General features: G+C 38.8%; 1 protein-coding gene across 1 annotated transcript in view; it reads right to left on the bottom strand.

Moving 5' to 3' along the window:
• Positions 1 to 2,117: 2,117 nt before the first annotated feature.
• The window catches only part of LOC121879442 (dual 3',5'-cyclic-AMP and -GMP phosphodiesterase 11-like), a 49,583-nt gene continuing 36,512 nt past the window's right edge, over positions 2,118 to 15,188 (bottom strand). Inside the window, exons 14-18 of the mRNA XM_042386096.1 lie at positions 9,361 to 9,549; positions 8,969 to 9,110; positions 8,057 to 8,131; positions 5,341 to 5,424; positions 2,118 to 3,478 (exon numbers count right to left, since the gene is read on the bottom strand). Coding sequence (XP_042242030.1) covers positions 3,281 to 3,478; positions 5,341 to 5,424; positions 8,057 to 8,131; positions 8,969 to 9,110; positions 9,361 to 9,549 — 688 coding nt within the window. The 3' untranslated portion in view covers positions 2,118 to 3,280. The remainder of the gene's footprint in view (positions 3,479 to 5,340; positions 5,425 to 8,056; positions 8,132 to 8,968; positions 9,111 to 9,360; positions 9,550 to 15,188) is intronic.

Below are 15,188 nucleotides of genomic sequence, written 5' to 3'. Positions count from 1 at the left end.
CCCGTCTGGTCCCCGAGATATGCTAGGGACTGTCAGTTGGTTGAAAATGTTCAAAGGAGGGCCACCAGACTGGTGCCTGCACTTTGGCACCTCAACTACCCTGAGAGATTGGAGCGCCTGAACTTGTCTAGCTTATACTACAAACGGGCAAGGGGCAACCTAATTGAGGTGTATATGCATCGCAAGGGGCACTACTCAGTCGAGTGTCCTTACTTGAAGCTGGCGGACGCTTGCCCCACAAGGGGTCACAGCTCAAGATTGAAGAAGCCGCAGGTCCAGAAAACTGTGAGGGCAAACTTTTTCGGAGTGAGAGTTGTGAACTCTTGGAACAATCTACCAGAAGGTGTTGTGACGGCACCGAGTGTGAGCTCTTTCAAGACCAGACTTGACCAACACTGGAGCAGGTTCAGGTACATTCAGGAGCCGGTGCATGTCCAGTACTTGCCAACAGTGCGTAACAGAAACGTGACCGATCGCCCAAGCTCCTAACGAGTCGATCAGTGGTGAAGAGGATAAAAGTAAAGGTTATGTTCAGTGTTTGGTCTCTTATTTGGTTTTATGATTTGAAGAAAATTTTGTGAATAACTGCTCATTCTAGAGTACAGTACTGTACTGAATTATCTTGAATTGCTGATTTAACACATGCTTGTAACAGTTTAGTAATAATCCCTGACATAAATATATGAAAATTTAAATGGTGATTGTGCATTTATACACCACACTAATGTCTTTATTGTACCTTGGGCCCAGTAGGTTTTGCTAATGGGACTGAGGTTTGCTTATCCCTAATTGGCTTATACCAACAGAGAAATTTCAGAGTAAAAGGAAGCCTTTTAAAATAATTTTAGACAGAATTGTGAACAAAAACTTATTTACATAGAGCAAAAATAAACCTAATTATAGAGCAAAAAAATAGAGCTAATTATATTTAATTTGTTTCAGAAAGTGACCTTTAAATCTATAGTGATGTTATTATCAAGTATGTCTCATAAACTGCATTTGTTATTAAGAAAGACATCATCAAATAGAATAATAATGGAAAGTTTTCCAAGCAACGATATGATTAACAGTGTTCAGGCTCTTAGGACTACTGTACTGTAGTGAGAAGTTTGGATGAAGGTTTTCTGATCATTTACATTCTGATCATTTACATATTAGTTGCCGGTACATTGTATTCATCATGATCAAGACTGGGAATGTCAACTGATTTCCGCAGGTTGCTGGGTTACATGTGTCGAGTTTTCTACCCTTCCATAAGACAGTGACTGTCAGGGAACCCATTCAATGTGTTCTTGGGTCGAAGACGAACCATTAAAGACACCAAAATTATGATACCCTTTTGAAGCACCGGATGTTTAAATATGCTCTTTCTTTTTTTATGCAGTGGCACTTGGGGAAAATATGGATCGAATAAAAACACATAACATAAAATGCATTGACATGTACAACACAACAACGGAATTTCTGAGAGAATCATAGGTATTCGTACTGCATAACACACAAATCTACAACATCAAAGTTTGTGTCAAATATTTGTACAAGCATCGGAATAATGTAACTTCAAGAAGTTATCTAAAAGTGTTATTCTGTCATGAAGCAAATTTAAAAAGTATTTTTGTATAAGAATAACTTATAATAAACATGTCTCACTAATTATATATTTATGTGTTAACTTTGACGTTTTACTTGATTCTTTATAAGTAATATTCGTGAAGTAGTGCCCCCAAATTCAAATGTTGGGTTAACACTTATTTCCATGCATTATCTGGGGATTGTGATTACTGTACAGTACTGTAATTTTCAATAATTTTCAAAAATAATTATGCAAACCTGTACTCGTAATTTTTTACATTCTGTTACTAAAATGTTCATTTTTAGGTCACCTTGTGCTTCTGGACATAAAACTACAGTATGTGAAAACATGCATAAAGTAAAATCTGAATTATTTACCTTACTTTCTGCTAAGGTTAAGAACACTTAATGGAAATTATTTTAAAAATAAATAAATATAGTGAAGTACCATATATATAGTAAGTACTGTACAATAAAAAATATACACCAATGCCATCATTATCTAGGACTGTTAAACAAGGAAGTTCATTATAAAAACCATAATGAAATTTTAAATCCTTATGTTTGTTTTATTTCTTAAACATATACTGTACATGATCTGTGCAATGGGCTTATATTATCTTGTTCCTGTGCCCTGATTTGTAAGACTTCAGAGAAACAGTAACCTGACAATATCAGTAGTTGTGTAAACCTAATAGAAATTGTTATTGTGCACTAGCTTGCCAAGAAATGAATAGGAAAGAACAGAGTAATTAAAAATATGACTTGGCAAACTAAAACTTCATATATCCATGATATATGATCATATCTTTAATACCTGAATGATATCAGTGAATATTCAAGACTGATTAACCTCAGTCTTTACTGACAACCAAAACTGTGGTAAAGGTATACCACACACACCAAGGTTTGTGGTAGAGAAAGTGTTTAATATACATAAAAAAAAATCACAAGACATGCCTGATACCCATTCAACTTATCAACAGCATTCTTTCTTGTTTTATGTAATAACTTTTATTTTATCTGCACCTTCTGATAAATGTCTGCACCACAAACTCAGGCTTTAGGATGTCTCTTTTTCTATTTCACTGAACTTTGCATAAAGTTCTGAGTTGTGATTCTTCCTTGTAGAATATAACTTGTCCACTAAGTACTGCACTATAATTTCAAACACTGAAAGTTTGTGTACTGAATTGTAGTAATTCAACAGTCCAATTCTTCCAACACCTCACAGAGGATGAACATTATTACATATGACAGACTACAGTGAACACATCATTTCTTGATGACATTATAATGAAAATCATCCATCACTCCTCCAAACAGTCACTTATAATGAACACAACTTCTTGAACTCACTCTTCACCCATCTGGCCATGTGCCATCCTCTCAATTTGAACAGATATCTTAGTGTAAGGTGAATATCACACACATTGTTGGTATTATTCTAGCACCTAGGGTGATGTTTTGAACACTTAGGTGAAATTCTAATATAGTTATCTGTCATCCCCTCATTTAATTTTCATTTAAGCACTTAAGACTTATGAATTGTTCAATTTCAAAGAGCCATTCACATCTCAAATGAATCCGACTGGTAACAATCACTATTAATACCGGTACGTAATTGCATTTTGTATTACCAATATTTGAGGCAATTTTTGTTTCGTTTCTAACTATGTAAATAAAATTCTTTTCAGGTGAAAATAGTTCAGTCAGTGGTTGTTGCATTTTCTGTATTTGTTTCAGCATCACTACTATTGATGTTATTGTTGTTATTATTATTGTTGTTATTATTTGTTGGCATGTCATTGTTAACTGAACCCTCAGCCAACATTTGCCAATTATTTCTGTTGTCTAAGACCCCATCCAGCAGTGGCTTTAATTCTGGGGTCAAGTCAGCAAAGGCCTGATGATAAGAAACAGAGGAAACCTACTGTAGGTTACTGAGAGTAAGGAGACGGGGACAATGGCAATACATAAATCACTTCACTAAACTGTGGGTTGATAAATGAGATAAATGTTGATAATCATTGTATAACATCCACAAAAATACAATTGTACAGGTAATCCCCAAGTTATGAAGATCTGGTTTATGAAAATCTGAAGTTACTGAGAGAGATAAATCCAAAGTTACAAAATTATTTTCACTTTTTTTCGTAATTTATTTTCCAGCATTGTTAGACGCTGAGGTGCTGACACAAACATCTCAGGGCTTCCCTTACTGGACCTAGTCATTTTTATAAAGACAATTAAATTAAAAATAATGTATCTTGGCTTTTATCATGGTACAATAGTCTATGGAAAAATGTGATCTCATTTAGAAAAACCTGAGAGTATCAACTCGAGACATTCCATTGCTAAGGGCTAATGTTGCTCAACTAGAACTTAATGAAAGTGACTGGAGCACTGATATTGGTGATGATCCTTAAGATATTAAGTGAGTAACTTTCTTCAGTACAGTACTGTGTGTTACCATGGGAGACCCACCCAAGTAGTGCCTATGGGAAAGCCTCAACAAGACTAATCACAAATAGAAGTATGTACAAACAACAACAATACCTTACAGCTAAGAGTGAATGGCAGTGACAGCATTATCTTCAAGTGCTTGTACAATGGCAGCAGATAATGAACTAAGAGTGTCATGATGCTAGAGTTTGAGGAGGTAAGCTGCAAGATACATCATCCAATCATTGGCATCTCATTCAGTCACATGATAGTACAGTCAGTTCTGCTATAACGCGATAGTCGTGTTCTTGTAAAACATCGTGTTATAGAAATTCTCGTAATAGAAATATCAGGGCTTATGGAGAAAATAGGGTTAGGTGCAGATTACTACTCGAAATCGAAAAAAATTTAGTAGTTAGCCTAACACAAAGGATAGCACAGTCTAAATAAATGTTACATTCATATCTAATAATGAAATCATACAGTAAATGTAACACTTTACCTTGAAAAAATATGAATATAACTTGATGGGGGAGAAGGGTGATTTTGAGATAGATAACATCGAGCTTCTCTTCAAGAGTTATAGCCTTTCTTTTACGATCATTACTGGGAATGCGATCACCAGAACGCTTCTTGGAGATATTCTTCTTTACCATATTCACAGTTAATACCACAAAATTGGAGAAATAGTAAGCAAAAATCGAGTTACAGCAAACAAGCGTTCGCGTTATACAAATATCGTTCCTCTATTCATAAATCGCGTTAGAGCCAATTCGCGTTGTCAAAACACGCGTTATAGCAGAACTCACTGTAGTAGCCAATCGTAGCTTACGAGTACCCTGAGTCTACCCACCCACATGCCTTGCATGCATGCAATCTCTAGTAAATTCGTTCGAATATCCAGAATGGAGATATTTCTTTGGAATGCTAAATAAAAAAAAATAAATAAATAAAAAAATCCGGGTAATGGATTGTTCCAGGGATCAAAGATTCTGGCTAATGGAGAGATTACATGTAGTACATTATTTCACTTCTTATGTTTATTATTGACTTATAATCATTGTGTTCACTGAAAACTCATGAAAAACAAAATTTTGTATCATTTTAAGACAGATAAGGATAAAATTATTTCTTAGGAAAGTATTTAAGTTTTTATAATGGGAGTCCATAGGGAAATAAACTTCAATTTATGAGTTTTGATCTAAGAAAAAGGTTTTTCTGGAATGGAATCCTTCCATAAATTGAGATTACCTGTACAATACTGCTATCTAAAATATTGTAAAGCATTCCAATACTAGTGCAACAATACAGTGCAGTACATACCTCATACACTGGCAAACAGATAGAGTCAATAAAGAGAACTTGCATCATTGGCAGTTTGTCCTTCTTCTCCCGGTTCATCATATCCTGCAAAAAGTATTGGATTCTTGTTATTACACTTTTATGGAGAACAAGGAAACCTTTTCTTATATTTATACAATCCTGCTGTTATATTAATATTTATGATTATCAAATTTAAAGGGTTCTATAAAACTCCTTTCCTACATGAGAGGATTTATAATACTTGTACAATTACAACTTGTATAAATTGAAGATAGGAGATAGGAGTTTTATCTTCACTTGTAACTGCTCTTATGACATAGTACATCATGGGTCTCAAATGTTCTACAGATTTGAGACTGAATGTGAGAAGGACCTAGGTGTGTATGTTGACAATGAGCTGAAGTTCTCGGGCCATTGCAAGAAGTAGGTAAATAAGGCAAATAAATTATTGGGTCTTAAAAGAAGGTCGTTCAGATATCTAGACGGTCCGTCCCTCGTAATGATCTTCAAGAGTGAAGTGCTTCCCCATCTGGAGTACTGTCACCCCGGCTGGTCCCCGAGATATGCTAGGGACTGTCAGTCGGTTGAAAATGTTCAAAGGAGGGCCACCAGATTGGTGCCTACACTTCGGCACCTCAGCTACCCAGAGAGATTGGAGTGCCTGAACTTGCCTAGCTAATACTACAGATGGGCAAGGGGAGACCTAATTGAGGTGTATAAGCATCTCAAGGGGCACTACTCAGTCGAGTGTCCTTACTTGGAGCTGGCGGATGCTCGCCCCACAAGGGGTCACAGCTCAAGATTTTAAGAAGCCGCAGGTCCAGAAAACTGTGAGGGCAAATTTTTCGGAGTGAGAGTTGTGAACTCTTGGAACAATCTACCAGAAAGTGTTGTGACGGCACCGAGTGTGAGCTCTTTCAAGACCAGACTTGACCAACACTGGAGCAGGTTCAGGTACATTCAGGAGCCAGTGCATGCCCAGTACTTGCCAACAGTGCATAACAGAGACGTGACCGATCGTCCAAGCAGCTAACGAGCCGATCATTTGATGAAGAGGACAAAAGAAAAAGAAAAGTAACAGAGATATGACCGATCGCGCAAGCGGCTAATGAGTGGTGAAGAAGATAAAAGTAAAAAAGTAAAAGTAAAGGAAATTACAACTTAAGGGTGTTGGTGGTTCAGTACAGTATGCCCCCCAAGTTTGCGGAATTTTACTTTGTGGTTCTCGGTTATTCTTGGCGACTCGCGGCCATTTCGAGAACCTAACCCCCAAATTTGGGGGGCCCCCTGTACAGTGATAATGTGTGTATCTCTCAAAAAAAATGTGTCCTGGGTTCATTCCCTAGGTTGGGACAGATGTGAGAAGGGTGTTAACCAGTGTGACCATACCAAACATTGCAAATTTTCTTCAGGTACTCTGCTTTCCTCCTGTACTAACACTGGACAATGACGGTCATAATAAGGTAACAAAGAATAGACCAATCACCTGAATGGCTAGTAAATTCATAAGTGGCAAAATAATACATAATAATTATGACTAAAACCAAACAAGTAATGGTACCGTCTAACCATAAGACTGGCCGTTATATTGTAAATGGATAAAATCATGATTAATTGTTCTGTAACTTGAAGACAAGTAATCAAATTAAAATATATTAATAATTCTCTACCCAGGAAATGTTCATAACATAGGACAGTTGGTTCTCAAATTTCGAGAGTTTTAAATTCGACGTTTTTTATTTGGACACAAAAAAAGACTACGTACACAATTTCAAATTTCGACGGGTTTGAGCGGCCCGCCAACGATGAGACGTGCACAATCATGTAAACAGCGTCATTTCTCTTATGTACAAAAGATTCATTATTGTTTATTACTGTATGTCTTTTTGATTGAATTAATGTTTATGTGTGCAAAATGAGCAATACAATTCATTAATAATACATAGAATATTAAACCATACGAGGAGATGAGACGGCATTGTTTTCGTTAATGTTTACAAAACCAGTGACTGACTGGTTCTACATATAAAACTTAAGAAAATAAGACCCTGGTTGTAGCTGTAGTAAAATTAATGTAAAAAAATTAATATGGTTGTTTTAAGTAATGTTATTTAATGTTAATAAATGGAACAATAAAAGTAGCGACCCATTAATGGTAAAGGAAAGAGTGAAATCGCGTATGTAAGTGCGCACATGTGAAAACATATCGTCATTACTTTACATAAGAATATGAAAGCAACACTTATTTACTGTTCATATATATTTTAATTAATGTTTCTGAATTTAAAACAAAAATTCTACCCACCAGTGGTGGTGAAGTTGAAAGCATAAGGACAGCCAATGTTGTTGTGTGTGTTTTTACTCGGATGACGAAGTTGCCAAGTCATCAGGTTCAACTCTAGCTGAAGCTGTAGAACATAAAAACTTTTTCTGTTTTTAGTTTTTATTTAACTTTATCTGTGTTATTTTCGTTGGTTTATTAGGATGTTGCTTTATTATAGGTAGTAATTCACCCAAAAAGTAGGGTAAATAAAGCAAAATTTAGCCAAACATCAAAAGTACCAGACTCAAATAAACTTTCTCCATAGGAACTTGTATTTAATTTTGGACGATTTGAATTCCACGAGGTTTTTACAGTCTAAATAGGTGTCCAAATATGACAGCCAACTGTACACAGGAAAACTACAATTTATACAGTATCATCAAAGCAACTTACAATAGGAGTTATATTTAGCTCTTCTTTTTCTATGTCTCCCTGTTCAAAGAACTCTCCAGCAACAAGCTCAGCAACCTGAAAAATATAGGCAAATGCAATATACAGGTATGAGATCCCGTACACCCCCAATTTTTTTAAATCAATTTAATCAACTTTTTATCATTTTTACATTTTGTACTCATATTTATATAATTTCAAGGTCAACTAACTCATAATTATTTTATCCCTGCATCTCGTGCATATGGGAAAGAATGAAATATACCGAGAAAATAAATTAATGTTGCACAATTTATTGAAAACTTCATAATAAAAAAGTAAATACACAGTACAGTATGTATTTTTCACATGGCCTCACACCCCACAGTTTGGGAATCACTCCTCTAAGAGAATGTGATTGACGATACCAGACTCAAACTAAGACTCCCCTGTTCGACACACTGGCTCCCAGAATGAAATACAGCACAGGTACAAAGTTTCAAATCCAGAAATATTGAGACTCTGGAGTTTCTTTTTATTCTAACTATAATTTTCAAGCCATTTTAATGAACTGTTTTCTCTTAAAATTCTGTACTAACTAATTATGGAAGGCAGAAAAAATCTATAGAAGTGAGGATAAAGAATTAATTTAATAATAATTATTAGAGAAAAGAAATTACCAAATTCATTTCACAAGAGATGCTGATGAAAATGAAACATAGCTCCTGCCAGGTATTGTTTCTATCACATTTAGTGTTCATTTCCTCCACCTCTAATTAAAACCAAAATGATCATACTTTTATCGGGTGATTTCATTTAGTATAGAATTTATCCCCAGCCAACCGATAAATGTGAGAGTTTTAGAAATAGAAGAAACTAATCAGCAAAAATAATGTGTGAAAATTTCAGACAAATAAATGGAAGAGTACAACACACCTGTTTCTGGATCATCCATGGTTTAGTAATGGCAGCGATATCACATATAGTCATCATCATGCCACGAAGCTGTGCTCTGTTGTCCTCTCTCATAAAGTCGTACTGATTTCCTTTAACCATAGTAAAGAATCCACCACGTTTTCTACCAAGAAATGTAAATAGGCACAGTTGTACAAAAAATAAATTTAATAACATTTTCATGTGAACTAAAATATATGAATCAATATTGTAATAATACTGCCATAGATTGATTGAAAAATACTCATTATATGGGGACAATTAGTGAGTCTGGGAATAATGAAAACTGATGATTATATCTTCACAGGGAAGTATGTTGTCCTAAAATTATCATCTTATGGAGGATACAGTGCTGAAATATTAAACCATGTTACCTGAAATACACAGCCAAATCAGTAGCAAGGATTGCATCCTCCAGGACACTAATTACCCTTGAATATTCATCAGGAGTACAGTTACTAAGAATTTGGTTCCCTGCTGAATTGAGGATCATCACACTCTGGTCAAAGTGGTGATGTTCCATTGTTGATGTTGTATAAAGCTGGGCCAGAGGAGAGGATGCTCTGAAAGACACAATGTAATTATTAGAATGAATTAGAAATTAGACAGTAAATAATGTACAGTAAACCCCCATAACTCAGCACGGTACCTGATAACCATTACACTTTTGGGCAGTCAGCAATTTTGAGCTAAGTTGCTAAGTTAGCAGGAGCCCAGAGTCACACACGAGAACTCGGCAAGCCAGCCCACACTTGAGCTTCAGTTGGCAGCCTGTGAGCATCAGTTTACATGTGCCTCTCATCACAGGTAGACCTTCTGACAGTGATCAAGTGTCTGTGAAATGTTACTGTACAAATGGTGTTAAGTATTATGTATGAAGTGTAGTCTTAGGTTTTTTAGAACAATTATATACAGTACCTGTGAAGTGTATGTTATGTATAAAGTGTACAGTACCATACATACTGTAAAGTAGTGTTATGTTTGTAGGATTAACAATGCTCATGAAATGTTGCACACAGTACAATATACAGTACAGTTCATCTGCCTCTTACAAGCTAATCAAGAACTTGACCCTTGCTGTTGGGAAGAACCTAATATAACTGTCTATTTCATTAAATATATATATTGCACTGTATAATATACTCATTACTGATAAGTCAGCAAACTCCACTAATCAGCAAGGCCTCAGCCCTATATGTGGCAAGTTATTGTAGTTTTACTATACTGTACAGTAATTACAAATACAGTAAATTTAAATTCTATTAAAATGTAACAAAAATGGCAGTGCAATCCGGTCCTGTCTGTGCGACTGAGCAGCCCTTTCGAGGAGCCACTCTCCTCACCCCACACAGGGAGGGGGCTAGATAAGGTGCCCTAAACATAGCCTGCTTAAAAAACCAACCTGACTGGTCAACCGCATCCAGTAAGGTCATCCTTATATGGTCGAAAACACAATCAAAATCACAGATCCAAACAAAAACAAACTATACAACCTCTTATAGTCGCTGCATGGAATGTCAGGACCCTTCGGGATACTAGCACAAATGTGTATCTTGAAAGAAGAACTATCCTTGTGGCAAAAGAGCTGGCTAGGTATAACATCGACATAGCAGCCATTAGTGAGTCCCAGCTCCTAGACGAGAGTCAACTCACAGAACAGGGGTCTGGCTATACCTCCTTCTGGAAGGGTATACTTGCTGAAGAGAGAAACCACACTTATGGAGTTGGCATTGCCATCCGCCAACGCATCCTACACAGGCTAACTAAAATGCCTATTGGGATCAACGAGCGCCTCATGACGCTCCGAGTACCACTGGATCACTCAGGTCATGCCTTCTTTATCAGTGCATACGCCCCAACACTGGATGCAGAGGATGACATCAAGGAGGCCTTTTATGCCGACCTTGACAGAATGCTGACCTCTATGCCAAGAGAAGAAAAGGCTGTGCTCCTTGGTGACTTCAATACCAGAGTTGGCAAAGATATGCTAGCATTTGGCAGGGAACCATAGGGGGAAATGGGAAATGGACTAGGCAAGTGTAATCCCAACAGCCTACTCCTCCTCAGCAAGTGTGCTGCACACAACCTCACTATCACCAATACCTTGTTTATGCAGGCAGACAAGTTCAAGGGTTCGTGGCAACATCCATGATCCAAACACTGGCATCTCATTGACTACATCATTGTCAGAGAAAGAGATCGCCGAGATGTCCTCATCACCCGTGCCATGCGTGGCTCAGACCACTGTAACACTGATTATCTGCTCATCAGATCCAAGCTCTCCCTTCACGTCGCCCCAAAACAGCGAAGACAGAAAGCTTCCAGAAGAGGTTTTCACACTAAGTGTCTAGAGGACGCTTTCAGAGAGCAGCTAGAACCTGGGATGATAAACAACCCAACAAATAACACCCAAATCCCAGTGCCTCATGGGATATTCTCAATACTGTCATGACAAAAACCTGCCAAGAGACCCTCAGCCAGATCAAAAGAACACACCGGGGCTGGTTTGATGAAAATGACCCGGCAATCAACGTACTCGTCGATGATAAACAAGCTGCTTTAACTGACTGGCAGAACAACCTTCAGTCTCAGACCAAAGCTGATACCTTCCGCTAAAAGAAAGCGGTGGCCCAGCGGGAACTTTGCAATCTAAAGAACAACTGGTTTAAAAATAAAGCATGTGAAGCACCAAATTTTGCAGATCAGCACAAGATGCATGAATTTTTCAATTTCACTAAAACATTTTAAGGGCCAATCACTCATGGTGCAACTCCTCTCCGCTCAACCAACGGTAACTCCATAATTAAGGATGACAAAAGCCTCCTTCAGTGCTGGAAAGAGCACTGCCATTCACTGCTCAACCGAAACACCGATGTGGATGTCCTGACAAACCAGCAGGTCCCTCAGCATCCAGTGCTGACCCACCTCAGCTATCTTCCATCCCTGGATGAGGTAGCTACTGCTATCAAACAGATGAAAAATAACAAAGCCTCAGGGCCTGATGGAATCCCAGCCGAGGTGTATAAAGCAGGAGGACATCTGCTTACCAGCCGTCTCCACTCTCTCCTGGAGAATATATGGAAAAAGGAGGAAATCCCCCAAGCTCTTAAAGAAACCTCCATTGTCAATATTTATAAGAACAAGGGAGACCAGTCAGTCTGTGGAAACTACTGCGGGATCTCGCTGCTGTCCGTAGCTGGCAAGATTATCGCACGAGTCCTCCTAGACAGACTTCTTCCTGAGGCGGAAAACTTCCTCCCTAAATCTCAATGTGGCTTTAGACCATCACATATCACCACTGACATGATCTTTGCTGCCCACCAGATACAAGAAAGGTACAGAAAACAGCGTCGTGACCTGTACATGGCTTTCATCGACCTAACCAAGGCCTCCGACTCAGTCAACAGGGAAGCCCTCTAGTGGACCCTCAGCCGTTTTGGCTGCCCAACAAAATTCATCGCCATTGTGAGGCAATTCCACGATGGCATGAGCGGCAGTGGCCTGCACACTGGCACCCAGTCAGAGTTCTTTCCCATCAAAACGGGGGTTAAACAAGGGTGTGTACTGGCACCAACTCTCTTTCCCATTTTCTTGGCTGCCTTCCTTACTCGTGCCAGTGCCAATTTAGCAGGCAGGGTGGACATTGAGTACTCGGTGATGGGGCATCTTTTCAACATAAGACGACTCCAAGTAAGAACAAAGCTGTCGGCAGCTTCCATTACCGAACTTCAGTATGCAAACGACCTCACCCTTGTCGCTCACACTTAACGTGACCTCCAGGAGTTCCTGAAAATCTACACAGATGCGTATGCACACTTCGGCCTTGAGGTGAATGTACACAAGACTCAGATTCTCTGTCAACCTGCCCCTGGTTCAGACACACCTCCACCATCCATCCAGCTTAACACTACTACCCTCACTAATGTTACCCACTTTCGGTAACTCAGCTCCCACCTGTCCACCACAGTGGACATCGATGGAGAGATTCAGCATCGGATCAGATGTGCATCTCAAGTCTTTGGCAGACTCCGAAACCATGTCTTCAGCTGTAGGGAGCTGAAATTAGTGATATCCCCGTTGGTCGGAACAATTGGTGCAGAGCACTTTCGGGAATGAGAGATTTCTGGGTAACGCGACGACTCTCTCAAAGCCGGAAGAAATCCCTTATCCCCAGAATTTTCCAGGTAAATGAAAAATTTTCTCGGAATTTCCAAAAAATTCAACTGATTTTCATCTCTCAAATCCAGAAAAAAACTCCCCCATCTCCGGAATTTTCCGGGTGTCGAAAAAATTTTCTTGGAATTTTCCAGAAAATGTGCCCCTTGGAAAATTCAGGCTTTGCGAGTGATTTTCCAAGAATATTTCAATTCCGGCTATCGGAGAGTTCCGAGTTTGAGGGATTCCAGCTAATGGAGATATTCTGTATCTATAAAGTTGCATGTATATCAAGCAGTGGTCCTCCCCACCTTGCTATATGGCAGCAAGACATGGGTCACATACAGGAGGCACATCATGGCACTTGAAAACTTTCACCAACATAGTCTACATTTCATCCTCCAAGTTAGCTGGGAAGACAAGAGAACAAATGCCAGTATTCTTGTCGACACCAACTGTCGGAGCATTGAGGCTACCATTATCCCTGAACAGCTACGCTGGATTGGCCATGTTACCCGCATGGACGACAGTAGACTGCCAAAGCAGCTACTTTACAGCCACCTAGCGAATAGTAAACGTAACGCCGGTGGACAACTGAAAAGGTTTAAGGATAGTCTTAAGACAAACCTGAAAAAATGCCAAATCGACCCCCTCACTTGGGAGACGATTACCCCACATCGTAATGCTTGGAGGAGCACCACAGGAGAAGGTATCAATACTTTCAAGTTAGCCCGACTGCATAACGAGGCAGACAAGCGCCACTTCCGGAAAGACGCTGCCGCCGCCCCTCCCGCACTCGATGTAGCCCCCCACATGTGCAACACCTGTGAACAGCTCTGCCGGTCCCGTATCGGCCTCTTTAGTCAGCTTAGAACTCACCAACCTAGGTGACATCCTTAATAACTCATATCATTGTATCATAGCTGGAGGATCGTTATACTGTACTCGATTCTGAGGGACAGCAAAGTAGTAGTAGCTATGAAACCACATAATGTTTAGGAAGGTTCTGCTGAATGAATAACCAATGAATGAGAATTCTTTTTATTGAGTGTAATGTTTTGAGGTATTAAAATTCATTGAACCAGCTTGTAGTGTCATCATTTGTGGAGCTGAGCTAGTCATCCTTTGTCACTGCCTAAGCAGGCAGCCAGGCTAATGCATTCATGGATATACTTTTTATACAGTGCTCTAAGGTTATGTTAGTGGTAGGCTGACCCAGCCTGGCTAGCAAGCTGGCCTCGGCAACTTGGTGCCATGTGTTTATTATTGTTTTCTCTGCCTCGTGGAATGTGGTTTCAGTTACTCGTAATTTTCATTATCAACTCTAGTAACAATGAGTCCAAAGACAGCTAACACTACATGCAGTGTCATTCTAAGGATGAAGAGGAAGATCATCACATTGGAGATGAAACTGGATGTATTGTACTGTACATGGTGACTGGACTCTGGTGAAAAAATGCATGATAGTGTAACTTCCTTCATCTTCAGTTGTGGTAAGTACAGTGCAGAACAAAATAATAAAACCATGTTTAATCTTGTTAAGTTAGGTTTTTAAGGTTGTAATTCTCTGGGTTGGGTCTTATGGGTAAATGGTTCCAGTTGAACGAGCATTCACCTAACGATCACCCTTTCAGGAATGTATATATACAGTGGTCCCTCGGTTAACGAACACAATTCGTTCCAGAAGGTAGTTCGTTAACCGAAAAATTCGTTAGTCGAAACTATTGTTTCAATGGGATTTTGGGTAATTGGTTCCAGCTCACCGAAAATTACATACAAACCAAAAATAAATGCAGTAAAGTACACTTACTTTGAGGTGTGCATGTAGAAGGCTCCTGGTTGATGATGATGATGATGGGAATTAGAATGGGGGTGAAGGAGAAGGGAGAAGAGAAGGCATTGGGGAGGAAGAGAAGTCACCCCATGCCGCCATTTCACCCATAAAATTTTAGTTCACTTGGTGTAATTCAAGATTATTTTCATTAAATCAACACTGCACTGCATTATATATTGTCAATATGTAAAATAAACTTCAGAATGACCAATA

Source organism: Homarus americanus, unplaced genomic scaffold, assembly GCF_018991925.1.
Source record: "Homarus americanus isolate GMGI-L3 unplaced genomic scaffold, GMGI_Hamer_2.0 scaffold21004, whole genome shotgun sequence".
NCBI classification, from domain to species: domain Eukaryota; kingdom Metazoa; phylum Arthropoda; class Malacostraca; order Decapoda; family Nephropidae; genus Homarus; species Homarus americanus.
This window is presented reverse-complemented; position numbering and strand designations above follow the sequence as displayed.